The sequence below is a fragment of the Callorhinchus milii genome, unplaced genomic scaffold (assembly GCF_018977255.1).
Source record: "Callorhinchus milii isolate IMCB2004 unplaced genomic scaffold, IMCB_Cmil_1.0 Scaffold19, whole genome shotgun sequence".
Classification (NCBI taxonomy): domain Eukaryota; kingdom Metazoa; phylum Chordata; class Chondrichthyes; order Chimaeriformes; family Callorhinchidae; genus Callorhinchus; species Callorhinchus milii.
Window position 1 is genome coordinate 10,638,260 of NW_024704760.1, and position 17,703 is coordinate 10,655,962.

Genomic DNA, 17,703 nt, shown 5'->3' on the forward strand with positions numbered 1-17,703 from the left:
ACACATTATGTTACTGAATAATTAACAATGTCTTTATAGCAACGGAAACAACCGTTCCTGTTTCAATCCGCTGATAGCATTCGGCTCTGCTCTCTGAGGAGCAGGCAGGAGAGAGATTCGATTCTCTACCTCCAGCACACAGCACATAGCACCTTTCACATCAGGCGGACGGCTCAAAGTGAAAGCACAACCACTGACACATTGAAATCAATCCTTCCGCCCCGAAAAGTGGCTCAGGCTCTGCCTAAAAATATCATCCAGGGTTTGTTAAAATATCTGAAAGAATTCCATTGGGCGTCTCTTTCCTGCTAAAAGCCCTTTGTGTCCAGTTTCCACTGGTGATGTTCTGTGTGAATGCTACCAGTTTAATTGGCTCTCACATACACACACGTGTCACATCAAAAAACAGACTCGTACAAGCAGTAAAATATGGGACTCTGTGTTAATAACCCTCTCTACAGTGTCCTCAATTTGAATTCTGAAGGTCGTTTCTTGCAGATAGTAACGATATAATGAGTAAGGTTTGGAATCCAGCATCAGACGACAACAGGGAGAAATCCCACCTGGCTCCACAGTCCCTCTCTCTACTCACTGAGCATTTTGTAGGCAAAAGTTAATGTCAGTTTGCATTACCCTGGTTTGGTTTGGTTTGCGTCATTTCAGTTGCGCTCAGATATTTGAGGGTGCATAACAACAACAACTTGCATTTATAGAGCGTCCCTCATGCAGGGTAAAGTCCCAGAGCGCTTAAAAGTTGCGGAGCACGACGCCAAGCCAGGGGTGGGGGGGAGGTGACCGTAGGCATGGTCAAAGAGGAAGGTCTTCAGGCGTGACCTGAAAATAGGGAAGGAGAGGGTAAGGCAGAGGGATAGAGGAAGAGTGATCCAGAGTTTCAGGGCATAGAGGCTGAAAGTGCGGCTGCCGATGTTGCAATGAAGGGAACGAGTGGCAAGCAGGAGGCCGGAGCCAGACGAGTGGAGGCAACAGGTAATAGCTTGTAGAGTAAGGAAGTCGCAGAGGTAGAGAGGTGCCAGGGCATCAAGGGATTTGAAGATGAGTGTGAGGATCTTGAAATCGTACAGATCTGCGGGGTACAGCTCGTTGTGCGAGAGGTGGGACCTCTGACAGTCTACTTACTGAGTTCAACAAGATCATGTCACCTAGAAATCACGCAAGGAGATAAATGAACGGTGGTGCCAGACTCACTCATCAAAGAGGGACAATTTAGGGTTTTATGGTGAAAGGGAGGATACATCATCCCACAGGAATTTCGTCTACACTGCTGATGGATTTGAAGAGGGATTCACATTAGTTTTTTCTACAAATTCTGTCTTATGTCTACAAATGTTTTGATGTAATTTGGACCCCAAGTGAGCACACACTTAGTTTATTTGAATTAATCACTTCCCACCCTCCACCTCCTTTTTCTCAAGATTTATTCTCCTTTTATAGATGAGGGAGAGGTAAGAGGGGGAATAGAGGCATTAGCAGAGGAAAATAACGGGTGTAGGAGAGGGGAATAGAAGGGTGTAGGAGAGGGGAATAGGAAGATGGAGGCCGATGTGCAGTATGAACACCTGTATGGACCAGTTGGGCTGAATGTATTACTAGATGTGACTGTGTCACTGACAGATCCTGAACTCAGTGTGTGGGAACATTGTTTTACAATGACTCTGCTTTATAGTCATTTACCAGATGAATGAAGGGTCTGGTGCTTAATGTTAATGATTTAAATTAATGAAGAGAATGAAATTTGAATGAGCCTGGTTAGTTACCTGGTGGTGGTTACTAACGTTTAATTTTATTTTAAACAGCCGCATAATGAACTACAAAATGTAATCTCTCAACCGTTTAATAAAGGCTGAGGTTGAGGAGTCAGACTCCTGTACTGATCGCAATCTAGAGAAATTACCTCCCCACTCCCTCCTCCTCCCTCCATTCCCTGGAATGGAATGGGTGGTCTCGCCGCAGAATAATGGCCTAATTCTGGACAGTATTAGGCACAGGTTGGCAAGAGCCAAGAGTTGGAGACTCCAGAGCAAGCATTGGGGTCCTGGTGAAGCCTAACTAGCTAAACCAACTCACTGCCTGGCCAAACTTTCCAACTGCTTGTCTAGCTAGGACTGCTGTTAGGGCTTTGGCTTGCAGGGTTAATGGGAGCTGAGTGGGAGAATTCCCTGCCTCCCCCGTGACTGTTCTGTCCTTCCAGGTCCTACCGACGAGCCAGGCAGCCTGGTCTGCCATCAACCAATGTCGTGGAGTATTGCAGATCCACCTGGCTCAGTAACTGGACTAGAGAGAGTTGACTCAATTCAGTATATACATATACCTCTCTCTCTCTCTCTCTATATATATATATATATACAGTATATATAGGGTTGTCCCATTCAGTTTCCTATCAAAACCAATTAGATTTCTTTGCACATTTCGTATTAATCATTTCCTATTTCGGATCGCCACTCCCCTATCCTCCATTACTCCTGCACTTACCGGCTACATTGAATTGCGGGAAACATAGTATTGACCAGTCGAAGTATGCGCAGAAGAACTTAATTTCCCGCAATTCAATGTGATTCCAACCCTTTCCAGTAAATGCGAATGCGCCAACGGATCAAGAGACATTGAATCTCAGGAAACGTAGTCTTGACCCGTCACTGCATACACACTAATGCACTGAATTACACATACACAGTGTAGATTATGGATTAAATCAGATTTTATACAATTTATACTATTTGCCTGCAACTCGGACTTCGTGTAAGTCATATTAATTGTTATGATCCCAACTGATATGACTTATGGGAGTTTTACTTTATGTCTCTCTCTCTGTCTCTCTCTTTCCCACCATCGATTCTTCTCTATTCGATCTGTTCTCTCTTGGTAACCTTCTATTTTTTAAGATCATTAAAAAAACATAATTTATGATAGTAATAAATGTAAAGCCCACTCACCAACCTTGAGTCATTTATCAATTGCCAATATTGCTGACCGAAGAGATTTGACACTGATGGTGTTTACCTCATTCTCACATATTACAATATTTTGCTATTGCATTGCTATAAACCTGCATGTCTCGTATGACCCTGAACTGTCCTTTCTCCTCCACATCCGAGCCATGACCGGCACTGCCTACCACCACCTCCACAACATTGGCAGACTCCGCCACTGCCTCACCCCTCAGGCCCCCAAACCCTCACCCACGCATTCATCACATCAAGGCTCGATTACAGGAACTCCCTCTCATCGGCCTTCACAACTCTTCCCTTCACAAACTGCAGATCATCCAAAACTCTGCAGCTCATGTACTCTCACGCACCAGTGACCCCATCACTCCCACCCTCGCCTGACCCCATCACTCCCACCCTCGCCCGACCCCACTGGCTCCCCATCCCTCAGAGGATCAAGTTCAAGATCCTCATCCTTACATTCATGGCCATCCATGGCCTTGCGCCCTCCTACCTCTCTGACCTGCTGACTCCCTACCAACCTGCCCGCTCCCTCTCTTCAGCGGGCTCCGGCCTCTCCATGTCTCCCGCCCGACCTGCCCTACCATCGGTGGCCGGGATTTCAGCTTCTCAGTCTCCACACTCTGGAACTCCATCCCACGGTCCCTTTGCCTCGCTTCCTCCCTTGCCTCCTTCAAGGCCGGTATCAAGACCCTTCTCTATGGTCGTGCCTTCAGTCGCACTCCCACCTCTCTGCCTTCCTTCACCCCAACCCCACCCCTCCCCCATGCTCAGATCCTGATCCCTGACTGTCCAGCGGCTTGGGACGTCCTTCCAATATGAAAGGCGCTCCATAAATGTAATTTTGTTGTTGTTGTATGTAAAACAGAGGATACAATCCATCAGATGGGATAATTTGAAGACTTCTCACGAACAGTTACTTTTCTCTGTGGAACGAACTGTGCCATCAGACAAGAATTTGTATTCAGAGTCTTGGAATGTCCTCTTGCCGTGAAAGGCGCTATATAAATGCAAATGGTTGTTCTTTGTTGTACTGGTTCAATCGAATACACACTGGCTTGTGACTCACAAGATTGTGTGGTTTCACACTGTAATTAGTAATAATAATGACAATAATCCCAAGTGATTACAACGTACAAAATAAGGAACTAAAGAAAATCAGGAAATATATCAATCTACAAAGTGACTGTGGATGTATGTGAGAATGTAAAACAAACATAGCTCCTGTCATCATCAGTATAACTGGGACTGTTAAGACTATTAAGAAACGGCTTTACAACATACCTGGTGAACAAAATATCATCCTCCTGCAAAAGGTAACTGTTTTTGGAAGCTCAAAACTACTAAGAAAAGTAACATCCATTCATCTGCAACGTGGCAGTGTTATTGGTCTGGCTGAGCATCACTGAAAACCATTTAGAAATTACCTCTACAGGGTGGTTTAAACTGTAATAACATAATAATAATAATAATCTTTGGCATAGCACCTTTCTTGATGAGTATGTCTCAAAGAACTTCACAAGATTTAATGTAAAGTGTAGTGACTGTATGTTTTGTACGTGAATGCAGCAATGTCCCACAAACAACCATGAATCAAACAACAACAACAAGATTACATTTGTATAGCACCTTTCACGTTGGGAGGATATAAGGCGCTGGACAGTGTACAGCATTTAAGACCCGAGCTGGTTATACAAGTGATTCCACCTGGGGGATTGTTGTCAAGGACCAGAAGAAACTCCCTTCTCTTTTCCAATAGTGACACGAGATCTTTAAGATTCACCTGAACAGGCAGACGGGACCCTGGGTTTAATGTCTGATCTGAGGACGGCACCTCTAAAAATGCAATGTTCGCCTCAGGACTACACTGGAGCCTCCGCCTCGACTGGGAGCTTAACGTCCCAAAGTGGAGCTTAACCCCACATCCTTTTGACTTAGCGGTGAGAGTGCTACCAAGTGAGTCAGGATGCCACCTTCCTTAGTTAATATCACAGCCTGGGCAGTGCTGGACATTGTTGAAGGGGTTGTCCTTTGGATGAGATATTAGGCCAAGGTCTTTCTTCCTGGAAGTCGCTACTTGCTCCACGCTCGGCCCCCGCTCGGCTGGCTCCAGCCTCCTGTTTGTCCCTCGTCCCCTTCACTCCACCATCGACGGCCATGCTTTCAGCCACTACACTCCGAAACTATGGAACTCTCTAACTCAAACCTTCCACCTCACTCCCTCCTTCCGCTTTTTCAGGCACGCCTAAAGATCTTCCTCTTCGGCTGTTCTTACTGTCACCTCTTCCCCCCACCCACCACCGGCTTGGCGTCAGGCTGCACCACTGCTGAGCACTCTGAGTGGCGCTGTGTTAATACAAGTTGTTGTTGTATTTGAAAAGAGAAAGGAGTTCTTTCAGGCTTAAGATCCTCCTGATAAATTAATCATTCACTTTATGACTGCTTTTGGGACGATGCTCTGTGTAAATTGATTGCCGTGTCTGCCTCCAAATACACAGTCACTACATTTGACAGCAATCACTTATGACAGTAGGACCACTTACCTGTGTAAAGCTTGAAAATGTTTCCACGTTACCGATGCTGTATATAACTGGCATCCACACAGTGGCTTTCATGTGAGAATAAACATCTCAAAGTACTTTACAAAACAGAAGTGATTACAAACCCGAGTGGACTTTTGTAGAGTCAAAAGCGACAACAGCAACAGTGAGGTGAGGGGTGGATTATAAACAAAACACAAAATGCTGCAGATGCTGGAAATCTGAAACAAAAACAGAAGTCGCTGGGAACACTGAGCTGCCTGACCTGCTGAGGGTTCCCAGCGACTTCTGTTTTTGTTTGAGGGGTGGATTATGATGGACAGAGCACAGTTTCACTGTGGGTTGAGGTGAGACCCCGACGTTTACTCACCAAACACTTCACAGTCTTAATCACTTAGAAAATCCTCTGGAGATGCTGAAATGAGAGTGAATCAATGGAGATTGACACCTGGGTTCTGGGCAACTTGGAGACCCAGTTATTGATTGAGTCCAATGCCAGCCCTGCCCCTGCCACAGGCAGTGCTCCTCTTGCTCCAACCATCAATATTTTACAAGATGGTTGAGGTAAGGACAAGATGGCACATAGCATTAACCCAATCCCTGGAGATGTACAGATATTAGTTGACTCTTCACTCACTGTGTCAAAAAAGTCTGAGGCAGCAATAAACTAGGCAAACTGGGCCAGATGCTAAATCAGTGGCGTTCCGAATGTCAGGCTATACATTGCTCTGGTCAGATCGCACCTTGAACACTGCACACAGCTCTGGTCACTATGACATAACGGGCTGCCCAGGCCATAGAGACAGTGCAGAGGATGATCCCAGTGTTAGAGGAATGAGCTATACCACTAATTATGGAGTCCTGTAGCTCAAGGGTTAGAACACTCGCCTCACAAGCGAGAAACCTGGGTTCGATTCCAAGGCAGGGCGAAATATTGGGCAAGTTTTCTTACTGCACACGACTGTTTAAGCAGTAAGTCGGAACCTAGTTGTTAGTCGATTGGCGGTTCACTTTTCCGAGGGTAATAATTCCTTAAAAAACATAATAAATTTGTGGGACACCCCTGTGTACAATTGGCTGCCCCGTTTTGAAGACATATTAAGGCGTTATATCAATTGCAGTGGTTATTATTAATGTAATTGTTATTATTGTCACTATTATTAATCCTATCCAAAGTACAAAGTGAATACAACACAGTTGACATCACACTGCATCTTTCACCTCGGGGCGACATCTGTGTGAAGCACTTTGAAAAGATGTCCTGCTGATGTGAAAGGTGCAATATAAATCTAAATTGTATTGCATCCACTTTGCAGATCCAACGTTGTGGTAACTTGGATACGAATAGACAAGAAACCCCAGACCTACACTGTACAGTTCAGTGCCCGAGCCACAGATTGTTTTTTTGACCTGAGGCAATTGTGGTCGATGGCATCCATTATTAAGAGGTCAGACTTCCAGTCAGGGGCCAAGAACTGAAACTGCAAACGCCAATAATTATAATAATAACAATCCTTCCATTTGATACAGCACTTTAATCACATTAAAATGCTTTGATAGCCTATCTCGGTGGGTAGCACTCTCGCCTCGGAGTCAGAAGGTTGAGGGCTCAAGCCCCACTGACGCAATGGGGGAGCACTGCATTGTCACAGGTGCTGTCCTTCAGATGAGACGTAAAACCAAATCCTGCCTGTACCACTTCAAGTGGATATTAATAATAATCCCTCCAAAAAAAAACAACAGTGAATTGGTCATTTTCAGTTCATGACTGTTTGTGGGACACTGTTGTACGCAGTTGGCTGCCGTGTTTCGCCCACAGATATACGGTCAATTCACTTTACAGCATATTCTGTGAAGCGCTTTGAGAAGTCTGGAAGACATGAAAAGCGCTATATCAAATGCAAGGATTATTATTATTATTATTATTATTAAAGTTCCTGTGGCAAAACCCAAAAAGAGAAGGGAGTTTGCAAACACAAAGGCTTTTCTTGTGAAGTTCAAGGCACAGTGTCAAATGCCAGGATTATATTTACTTCAAGCACTTCACTCCTGTGTCTTGTCTATTTGTATATAAATCCTCGAGCCACTTTTCACACAGCAACACCCTAAGAAAAACAACAGCTTACATTAATATAGCGCCCCCTGCGCTGGGTATAGTCCTGAGGTGAATCTGACAACTTGTTTCAGCTCTTCTGTAGTCACATATTGCTGCTTTGTAACAGAGGGGTAACAGGACTTTGTGGACACTCTGTAGTTACTGAGAGTCAGGAGTTGTGCTTTGAGAAGCCGCCTTTCCCATCAGCAGGACATTTTAAACCATTTCACAAGATTTCACTGTAACGTGCTAACTGTGTTGTTAGTACATTACAGTGCTAATAATAGTTAAAATACGGCAACCGATTTGCACTCAGCAGCGTCCCACAAACAGCCACAAAGTGAATGACTGATTCTATTTGGGGGAGGAGACCGCCCCTTTTCTTTTGAAATTGTGCCCTGGGATTATTATCGTCGACCCTGGGATTATTAACGTCCAGTTGTAAAGTCTAATCTGAAGGACAGAACCTCCAACAATGCAGCGCTCCCCCAGCAATACACTGGAATGTCGGTCTAAATTGTGAGCTCAAAGTCCTGAAGTGGGGCTTGAACCCACAACCTTCTGGCTCAGTAGAGAGAGTGCTAACAAATGAGCCAGGCTGACACCTATAACTAATATTCCAATAGAAATTCCAAATTTTGAATAGAAATTCTGGTCAGACTCCAGCAGTTACCCCAACGCACACTCTGGGGTCCCCAAACCTTGGCTCTTGCCAACCTACACCTAATATTTTCTGGAATTATGTAAGCAGGATGTGTCCCTCCAGGGAGAGGGAGAGAGAGCGCATTCCATTCCAACAACCTATCTCTGGGATTTCCATGTGCAGGTGAGAGACATGGAATTCTCAGTTTGGTTTGGATACTCTTAAGCACGGTGATGGGTTTCCGCATGTGTCAGACGCCCGGCTGAGCAAAAAAGATTCCAAACGGGATAAAGAGGAGACTCACGGTTGTGGCATACTGGATGTCCTTCCAGATAGAAGTCTCTCTGGAGAGATCGGACACTTCAAAGAGGTTGTCCAATATCACCTCGCCAATCATGTCGTGCCTGGAAAACCGGTCAAAGTCAAAGACACTGAAGTGGAGCTTCCTGTTTGTGAGTTCGTCATAAGACACAGGGAACTGGAAGCTCTCATCGAAGGTTGGGTTGAGCGTCTTTCTGTGCACTCTGGTCTGGAACTTCTTTTTCCGATCGGGCAGGAGGTAAATCTTGACATAGGGGTCAGAGCTGCCACAGAAATCCTTGATGGGCAGATCGAAGGCTTTGAGGATGGTCACTATCAGCATCTCGCTCTCAAGGTCATACTTCAGGGTGAAGTTGATTTTGCCGCAGGTTTTCCCGGCTTCTTTCCTGGGATCCTCCGAGTCCACCGACTTCTGCTTGTATAGCTCCGGCTTGATGCGACCGATGCTAGTGGCTTGTTCATTGTACGGCAGAGTCTCCGAGCTGAAGTCAACGCTCGACACGTGCATCTGCCGCGGCAAATGGCGTTTAAAGGAGCTGTGTCTGCAGGGGCAATAATGATAGATAACTAATAATAATCACTATTGATAACTAATAATCCTCATTAATAACTAATAATGATTGATAACTAATAATCATGATTAACAAGTAATACTAATTAATAGCTAATAATAATTATTAACTAATAATAATTAATGTGAATACTCATTATTAATTGTGAACATTTAATAACTAATATCAAGTAATATGAAATGAATTGACTGTGTATTTTGTGACCTACTCGAACCTTTACCAACCTGTCCACTCCCTCCACTCAGCGGGCACGAACCTGCTCCATGTCCCCCGCCCTCCCCGCTCCACTCTTTGGGGTCTGGCCTTCAGTCTCTTGGCCTCACCCCCTCACTTGCCTCCTTCAAGGCCCATCTCAAGACCTTCCATTACGATTCTTTTGATCATCTGCCCTGCACCCCTCTTGGTTATAAACCCCAGTTCAGGTACAAACCCTCCACTCTCTAGCACTTGGGACAGCCTCTTGACATGAAAGGCGCTGTATAAATGCAATTTATTATTATGTAAAACTCATGTCTTTCAGGCATGAGTTTTCCTCTTTATAAACAGTTTCCAATCCTTTGGCAAGCAGACCAGTGCTCGTACCTTATAGTGAAGGGGCTTCTCTTTTGGAAAGGCAAAACAGACTTGATAGACTGAATCGCCTGTTCCCTTGTTACAGCCAAGTTGGTAGCATTCTCACCTCTGTTGTATTTATATAGCGCCTTTCACATCAGTGCCTTGGGATGTCCCCCTGACGCAAAAGGCGCTATACAAATCTTGTTGGTTTTGCTGTTGTTTTTGTTGTGAGTTCACATCCCATGTTAAGATTTTGAACCCACAGTCTAGGCACAGTGTTGGGGTGTGCACTGTATTATCAGAGGTGCCGTCCTTTGGATGAGACATTGAATCATAGTCCCATCTGCTTGTTCAGGTGGACGTTAAAGATCCCATGACACTATTTCAGCAAGGGAAGGGTGTTTGCTGACCAAAACACTGGGAGAAACTCTCTTCTCTTTTTGTAAAATGTCACCTCAACTCCCGCCGTGTTACTTGATTCCAGAACTTTCTGACCCAGCGACAAGAATGTTATCACCTGAGCCGGCCTGACACATCAGTGAGGACATCAGTCACGTAGCATTTAAGTGGTAATTGTCTGTCTGACAAACAGCAGGTTCCCAAGGCCTGTGACTTGCCTCGTGGGCATTTGTGGTCAGAATACATATCAGTGCCTGCCTGACTGATCAATATGTTAGTATCTCTCACTCTCAGGGATGAGCGCTGAATCCTAGATTAGAATTGGAATTCTGTTCAGTTATACTCAGGAGAGAGAGGAGCAATAATAATAATAATAATAATCGATGCATTTGATGAAGCACCTAAAATATTAACACATCTCAGACTGCTTCACAGTGAATTTCTGTCCCCTGTCGTGAATGTGTATTTCCAGGTAAATGCAGCAATGTCCCACAAACAGCTATGAAGTGAGTGACGAATTGTCGACAATGACACAGGGAGAGAGAGAGAAACGCCCTTCACTTTTTGAATAATGCTGTGGGATCTTTAATGTTTGTCTGAAGGATGGGACCTCCACCAACACAGTGCTCCCCCAGTACTGCATTGCAGTCTCGGCCTGGACCATGTGGGGCTTGAACCTGCAAACGTCTCACTCAGAGACAAGAGCACAACCGACTGAGCCGGGCCGCAACTCACTCACAGGCCTTCAAACAAAATGTGTCAACTCGAGGCTTCCAGCCACGGTGACTAAATAATAATAATTATCTTGCATTTGATATAGCGCCTAATCACGTCTTCAAGACATCTCAAAGAGCTTCACAGGATATACTGTAAAGTGTAGAGACTGTATTCTGTGGGTGGAACATGGCTGTCAGTGTCCCACAAACAATTGTGGATTGAGTGACCAAATTTTATTTTGAAGGGATCATTATCCCCGGAATGCGATCCGCCAATCAACTAAGAACCGGATTCCTACTGACTGCTGGTAAACAGAGGCGTGTGTGTGGAGTAAGGAAACTTTTTGTCCAACATTTCGCCCTGTCCGGGAATCAACCCAAGCTCCTCTCGCTTGCGAGGCAAGTGCTCTAACCAATCAACACAAGTAATGGCTCAACACAGGCAGCTGTGGAGACGAGGGCGAGTGAGTGAGTGAGTGAGTGAGTGAGTGAGTGAGTGAGTGAGTGAGTGAGTGAGTGAGTGAGTGAGTGAGTGAGTGAGTGAGTGAGTGAGTGAGTGAGTGAGTGAGAGAGCGCTGACCTGGAGGAGGAGGCAGGCTCTGTGGTCTGTCGCTGGATGCGTGTGTGCCGCAGCATGTGGTCGCGCATGGACAGCTGGACCTCGGCCGGGATGTCTGGAGACGTGTGGCTGATCTTCATGGCAGCCTCCAGGAAGCTGAAGGACGGGGACTGCTTGGGTTTGTCCGTCATCTCGCAGTGCTGGTCAGTGTCTGCCACGGTTAGGGTACCGCCAGTCACCCACGTGCTGCTGAAGTGAGGCTTGTTCTTCCAGGGGATCCAGCACAGCTTCCAAAAGACAAAGAGAGAGATTGCCACCAGCCCCAGCCCGCACAGCACCACTATCACTGCCAACAGGCTGACCGAGATATCTGGGAGCGGAGAGAGAGAGACACACACACACACAGACGGACAGAGAAAGAGAGAGACAGAGATAGTGAGAGATAGAGACAGAGAGAAAGAGACAAAGAGATACAGAGTGAGAGAAACAGAAACACAGAGAGAGAGAAGCAAGGAGAGAAAGAGGCAGAGAGAGACAGAAAGTGAGAGAGAGTGTCAGAGAGAGAGAGAGAGAGAACGAGGCAGAGAGAGAGAGCCAGAAAGGGGGAGAGGCAGAGGGTGAGAGACAAGGAGAGAAAAAAAGAGATACAGAGAGAGACAGCAAGAGAGAGCGTCAGAGTGAGAGACAGAGAAGAGAGGCAGGGAGTGAGGAAAGCAGACACACACACACACACACAGGACACACACGTGGGAACAAGAGAGAGAGAAGAAATGGTGGTGAGGTAGTGTTTGACAAAGCCGCACAGCTCTTCATTATAACAAAGCACGAGTAAGCGCAACAGGAACCGAGTCACCCAGATACCATGAGGATCCCTTTCCCAATCTAACGGCACCCGCAACAATGTGCACTTTATTACAATAATAATCCTTGGATTTGATCTCACACCTTATCACGTCGTTGAGACGTCTCAAAGCGCTTCACAGATTGTATTGTAAAACAGTTTGACGTGTATTTTGTGGGTAAAACGCGGCAGCCAATTGCATACAGCAGTGACCCACAAACAGGCGTGGACTGAGTGGCCAAATTTCATTTGGAAGGGATTATTACCCCCCCCCCCTCAACGTGGGGGCTTGAACCTGCAGCCTGGCGACCTGGAAGCCAGAGGACGCTGAAAAAAATGATAGTTTTATGTCATTGAAACGACCGGGGGAGACATGACAAGAAAAGATTAATTGCAACACAGCCGCCAACAATTGAACCGATTCCCATCAAAGTGTCACACGGCTGATCACAGAGAAACGGACATGACATGTAATGACATGTGGCCTCCCCAGCAGCCCCCACCTTCCAATACAGCAGCTGCCATGAGGGGTGGGATATTGTTCGGGGGGTGGGAATGTGGGGGTGGGATTTTGGGTGGGTGGGAGGGGGATGTTGAGAGCTGCCACAGCAACTCGGCTGGACTGAGGGAAGCCATGATATTGTTGAGGAACGGAGGAGAGATGGAGCAGTAGGAGATGTTTGCGACAATTAAAACTGGTTGTGGATTGGCCAAGAGAATGACTTCACAGTAAGTTACAGGTTCCTCTTTAATTATCCACAATTATTGGCACCCACACAGTCACTCGCCATCACGGAAACAAGTATTGAGAGAAAACCCACGTTTACAGCTGCTTCATTGTTGTGCTTCTGACAAGCCGGTGGGTTAACGCTTGGAGACATTAAACAGCAACTTGCATTTACACAGCGCCCTTCACGCAGGATAGTGTCAGAGATCACTTTATATTAAACAGTATAGTGAAGGATAGTACTCTCAAACTCCTCCCTCCCTCCTTCCTTCACTCACCCACCCACTCCCTCACCCATTCTCTCCCTCTCTCCCACATTCACTCTCACTCACTCACTCACTCACTCACTCACTCACTGAGATACCCACTGACCCACTGACTCATTCCACCTACTCACTCACTCACTCACTCACTCACTCACTCACTCACTCACTCACTCACTCACTCACTCACTCACTCACTCACTCACTCACTCACTCACTCACTCACTCACTCACTCACTCACTCACTCACTCACTCCACTCACTCACTCACTCACTCACTCACTCACTCACTCACTCACTCACTCACTCACTCACTCACTCACTCACTCACTCACTCACTCACTCACTCACTCACTCACTCACTCACTCACTCACTCACTCACTCACTCACTCACTCACTCACTCACTCACTCACTCACTCACTCACTCACTCACTCACCACTCACTCACTCACTCACTCACTCTCACTCACTCACTCACTCACTCACTCACTCACTCACTCACTCACTCACTCACTCACTCACTCACTCACTCACTCACTCACTCACTCACTCACTCACTCACTCACTCAATTAACCTACCCACTCACCCACCCACAGGTTTAATGTCTCATCAGAAGGACAGCTCCTCCGACAACGCAGTGCTCCCTTGTTTCTGACAGTATCAAATCAAGAATAAAAAAGGATCAGATTTCCTGGAAGCTGAACAGTTGTCAGTTCAAGATTTATTCTACCAAATCCAGTGCCCGTGACTACAGGTTGAAAGACGTCTTAATGTTTTTACCGCCTCCGTGGGATGTTCTACACCAATCTCATTAAGTTAGACACAGCATTAATAGGCAGCATTTCTCACCTTCCTTTTTATGAGATGAGAATGTGTTTTAATTTATTAACACAAATTACATTAAATAGAAACAAAGAGGAATGGAGTCAGAAAGTGTGAGGGTGTGTGTTGGAGATAAAGTCAGACATCGAGTCAGTGAGAGAGAGAGGAAATGAGAGAGAGAAGGAGAAAGTCAGAGCCAACCAGAAAGTGTGTGTTCATAGGAGAAAGAGAGAAAGACAGAGTGAGAGAACGAGAGAAAGAGAGAGAGACAGACTGTGAGAGGTAGAATCTGAGTGAGGTTGGGGGTGCGGGATTTGTGCCCCGCCTAGTGTGAGTGGGCACAGCATGCCGACCACAGCCATGATAGTACTGCCAAGCCCTGCCCATGCCTGCTGGCTGGATACCTCTCGTGTTGGCAGGTGAAGGGCTGGTCAGTAACCAGGGCTGAGCTGGCACTGCCAGCTGGGTACACAGTCAGGCACAGGAGAGCAGCCACAGTAACACAGTAACAGCAACAACAACAACAAGATTCCATTTATAGAGCGCCTTTCATGTTGGGAGGACTTCCCAAGGCGCTGGACAGACAGAGTTATGGACCGGAGCTGGGGGTCGGGGTGGGGGAGGGGGGAGGAAGCAGGGAGAGTGAAAGCACGGTCGAAGAGGAGAGTCTTGAGGTGGGCCTTGAAGGCGGCGAGGGAAGGGGCGAGGCGGAGGGAGTGCAGGATGGAGTTCCAGAGTGGCGGAAGGCCCGCCAATAGTGGGACAAGTGAGGCGGGGCGCGTGAAGCAGCCCGGAGCCCGCTGAGCGGAGGGAACGAACAGGGTGGTAGGGGGTTAGGAGGTCACAGAGGTTGGGGGGAGCAAGATCGTGGAGGGCTTTGAAGCTGAGGACCAGGATCTTGAACTGTACCCTCTGTGTGATGGGAAGACAGTGGAGTTGGGCGAGGATGGGGGTGATGGGGTCATGGAGCCTAATGCGGGAGAGGACACGGGCTGCAGAGTGCTGATGAGGGAGGAGTTGGGGAGGCCGACAAGCAGGGAGTTTGCATAGTCGAGCCTCGATGTAATGAAGGTGTGTGTGAGGGTTTTGGTGGCCTGCGGTGTGAGACAGTGGCGGAGCCCGGCGACGTTGCGGAGGTGGGGAAGGCAGAGCGGGTCATGGCACAGATGTGGGATAGAAAGGATAGTTGAGGGTCAAACAAGACCCCAAGGTTCCGGACTGGCTCAGTGAGGGGGAGTGAGCCCCATCGATGGTGATGCTGTCAACGCCTGAGGTGAGGAGGCGCTGAGGTGAGGAGGAACCAATTAGGAGAGTCTCGGTCTTGTTGACATTTAACTGAAGAAAGTTAACTCTCATCCAGGACTTGATGTCTGACTGACATTCTGTCAGGACAGCAGTGGGTCCTGGAGTCGGGGGGAGGCAGAGAGGTAGAGTTGGGTGTCATCTGCACACATGTGGAAGTTGACCCCATGTCTGCGGATGATGTCACCGAGAGGGAGCAGATAGATGTTGAAGAGGAGGGGACCAAGGACAGAGCCCTGAGGAACGCAGCATGAGACAGTCCGGGGGTGGAGGAGAAGCTGTTTGAGGAGATGAAGTGCAGGCGGTGTGAGAGGGACAATCGGAACCAATCAAGGACAGCGCCGTGGAGGTTGAGGTGAGAGGAGAGTCAGTGGATGAGGACAGAGTGGTCGACGGTGTCGAAAGCAGCAGAGAGGTCGAGTAGGATGTGGAGGCAGAGGGAGCCCTGGTCGTAGATGGACAAAATGTCATTTGTCACTTTGACCAGAGCTGTTTCTGTGCTGTGGGCGGCACAATAACACACAGTAACACAGCAACACAGCAACACAGCAACACAGTAACATAGTAACACAGCAACACAGCAACATAGTAACACAGCAACATAGTAACACAACAACATAGTAACACAACAACATAGTAACACAGTAACACAGCAACACAGCAACACAGTAACACAGCAACACAGCAACATAGTAACACAGCAACACAGCAACACAGCAACACAGTAACACAGCAACACAGCAACACAGCAAGACAGCAACACAGTAACACAGCAACACAGCAACATAGTAACACAACAACATAGTAACACAACAACATAGTAACACAACAACATAGTAACACAACAACATAGTAACACAGTAACACAACAACATAATAATAATAACAATCCTTGCATTTGATATAGCGCTTTTCACGTCGGGAGGACGTCCCAAAGCGCTTCACAGAACACACTGTAAAGTGAATTGACTGTATATTTGTGGGCGAACGCGGCAGCCAATTGCGCACAGCAATGTCCCACAAACAGTCATAGATTGAAAATGACCAATTTATTATTGTTTTGGGTTTTGGAGGGATTATTATTAGGCTCTGTGTGGAGTAAGGAAACTTGCCCAAGGTTTCGCCCTCTGCCTGGAATTGAACTCAGGTCTCTCGCTTGCAAAGCGAGTGCTCTAACCACTGAGCTACAGGACTCCGCTAGTAACACAGTAACACAACAACACAGTAACACAGCAACACACAGGAGAGCAGCCCCCGGGAACAGTGAGAACAGGATCCCAGTGCAGAACAGTAAATGCTGTGAAGTGCTTTGGGCCATTTGAGATGTATCGATGCCTGGATTATTATTATTAATTATTATTAAGTTATTACACTTTAAATCACTCTGTGGAGGTAATCTCTAAATGGTTTTCGGTGATGGTCAGCCGGACCAATAACACTGCCATGTTACATGTGAATGGATGTTACTTATCTTAATATATTTCCGCTTCCTGAAACAGCTACTTTTCGCAGGCGGTTGATATTTTCACCCACAAAATATTACAGTCAATTCACTTTACAGTATATTCTGTGAAGCGTTTGAGACGTCTCGAAGACGTGATAAGACCCGATATAAAATGCAAGGATCATTATTATTACAAGTAAACACAGAATTTGGGAAAACATTTAATTGAAAACACACTGTGGAAAACCGTCTTTCAAATAAAACGAGGTTTCAAAAGTTGGTTGTGCAGTGACCGACCGTGTGCTGTGTAGGTGAACCCAGCAGCCAATTTGCTCACAGCAAAAGTCCCACACGGAGCTAACGAGTGAACGAGCGATGTTATTTGGGGGATTGTTGACCGGGACACTTCAGTTGAACAGTTGGTTGACATTCTCTTTGTTAGATGTGCCCAGAACTGCTGGATGAAGTGCCAATGCTTCTCCATCTGTAATCTGCACGTCTCTTGGTGATAAATACAGTAACCAGAGTGGTGCGGATCTGACAGCTGAGCCTCCATTAAGGAGAGCGACAAGAGGGAGCAAACAGGAAGTTGGGGAGCTCAGAGCAGGAACACATGCACAAAGCGATGGCCTGAGTTTGGAAGGAAGTTTGTAAAGTTTGTCTATCTCTGTGACCTGCTAACCCCATATCAACCTATCCGCTCCCTCCGCTCTTGCTCCACGCCCCCACCTGTCCTGCCCCACCATCAGCAGTCGGGCCTTCAGCCTCTCTGCCCCCATCCTTTAGAACTCCATCCCACAGTCCCATTGCCTCTCTGCCTCCCTTGCCTCCTTCCAAAGAACATGTCAAGACCCTCCTCTTCAACTATGCCTTCGGTCACCCACATACCCCTACCCTCCCTGCCCTCTAACCCCCACCCTGATCCCAAACCCCTG

General features: G+C 46.8%; 1 protein-coding gene across 1 annotated transcript in view; it reads right to left on the minus strand.

Moving 5' to 3' along the window:
• Nucleotides 1-17,703, minus strand: part of LOC103186079 (synaptotagmin-6) — a 74,045-nt gene that overhangs the window by 22,283 nt on the left and 34,059 nt on the right. Inside the window, exons 3-4 of the mRNA XM_042342260.1 lie at nt 11,388-11,736; nt 8,549-9,107 (exon numbers count right to left, since the gene is read on the minus strand). Coding sequence (XP_042198194.1) covers nt 8,549-9,107; nt 11,388-11,736 — 908 coding nt within the window. The remainder of the gene's footprint in view (nt 1-8,548; nt 9,108-11,387; nt 11,737-17,703) is intronic.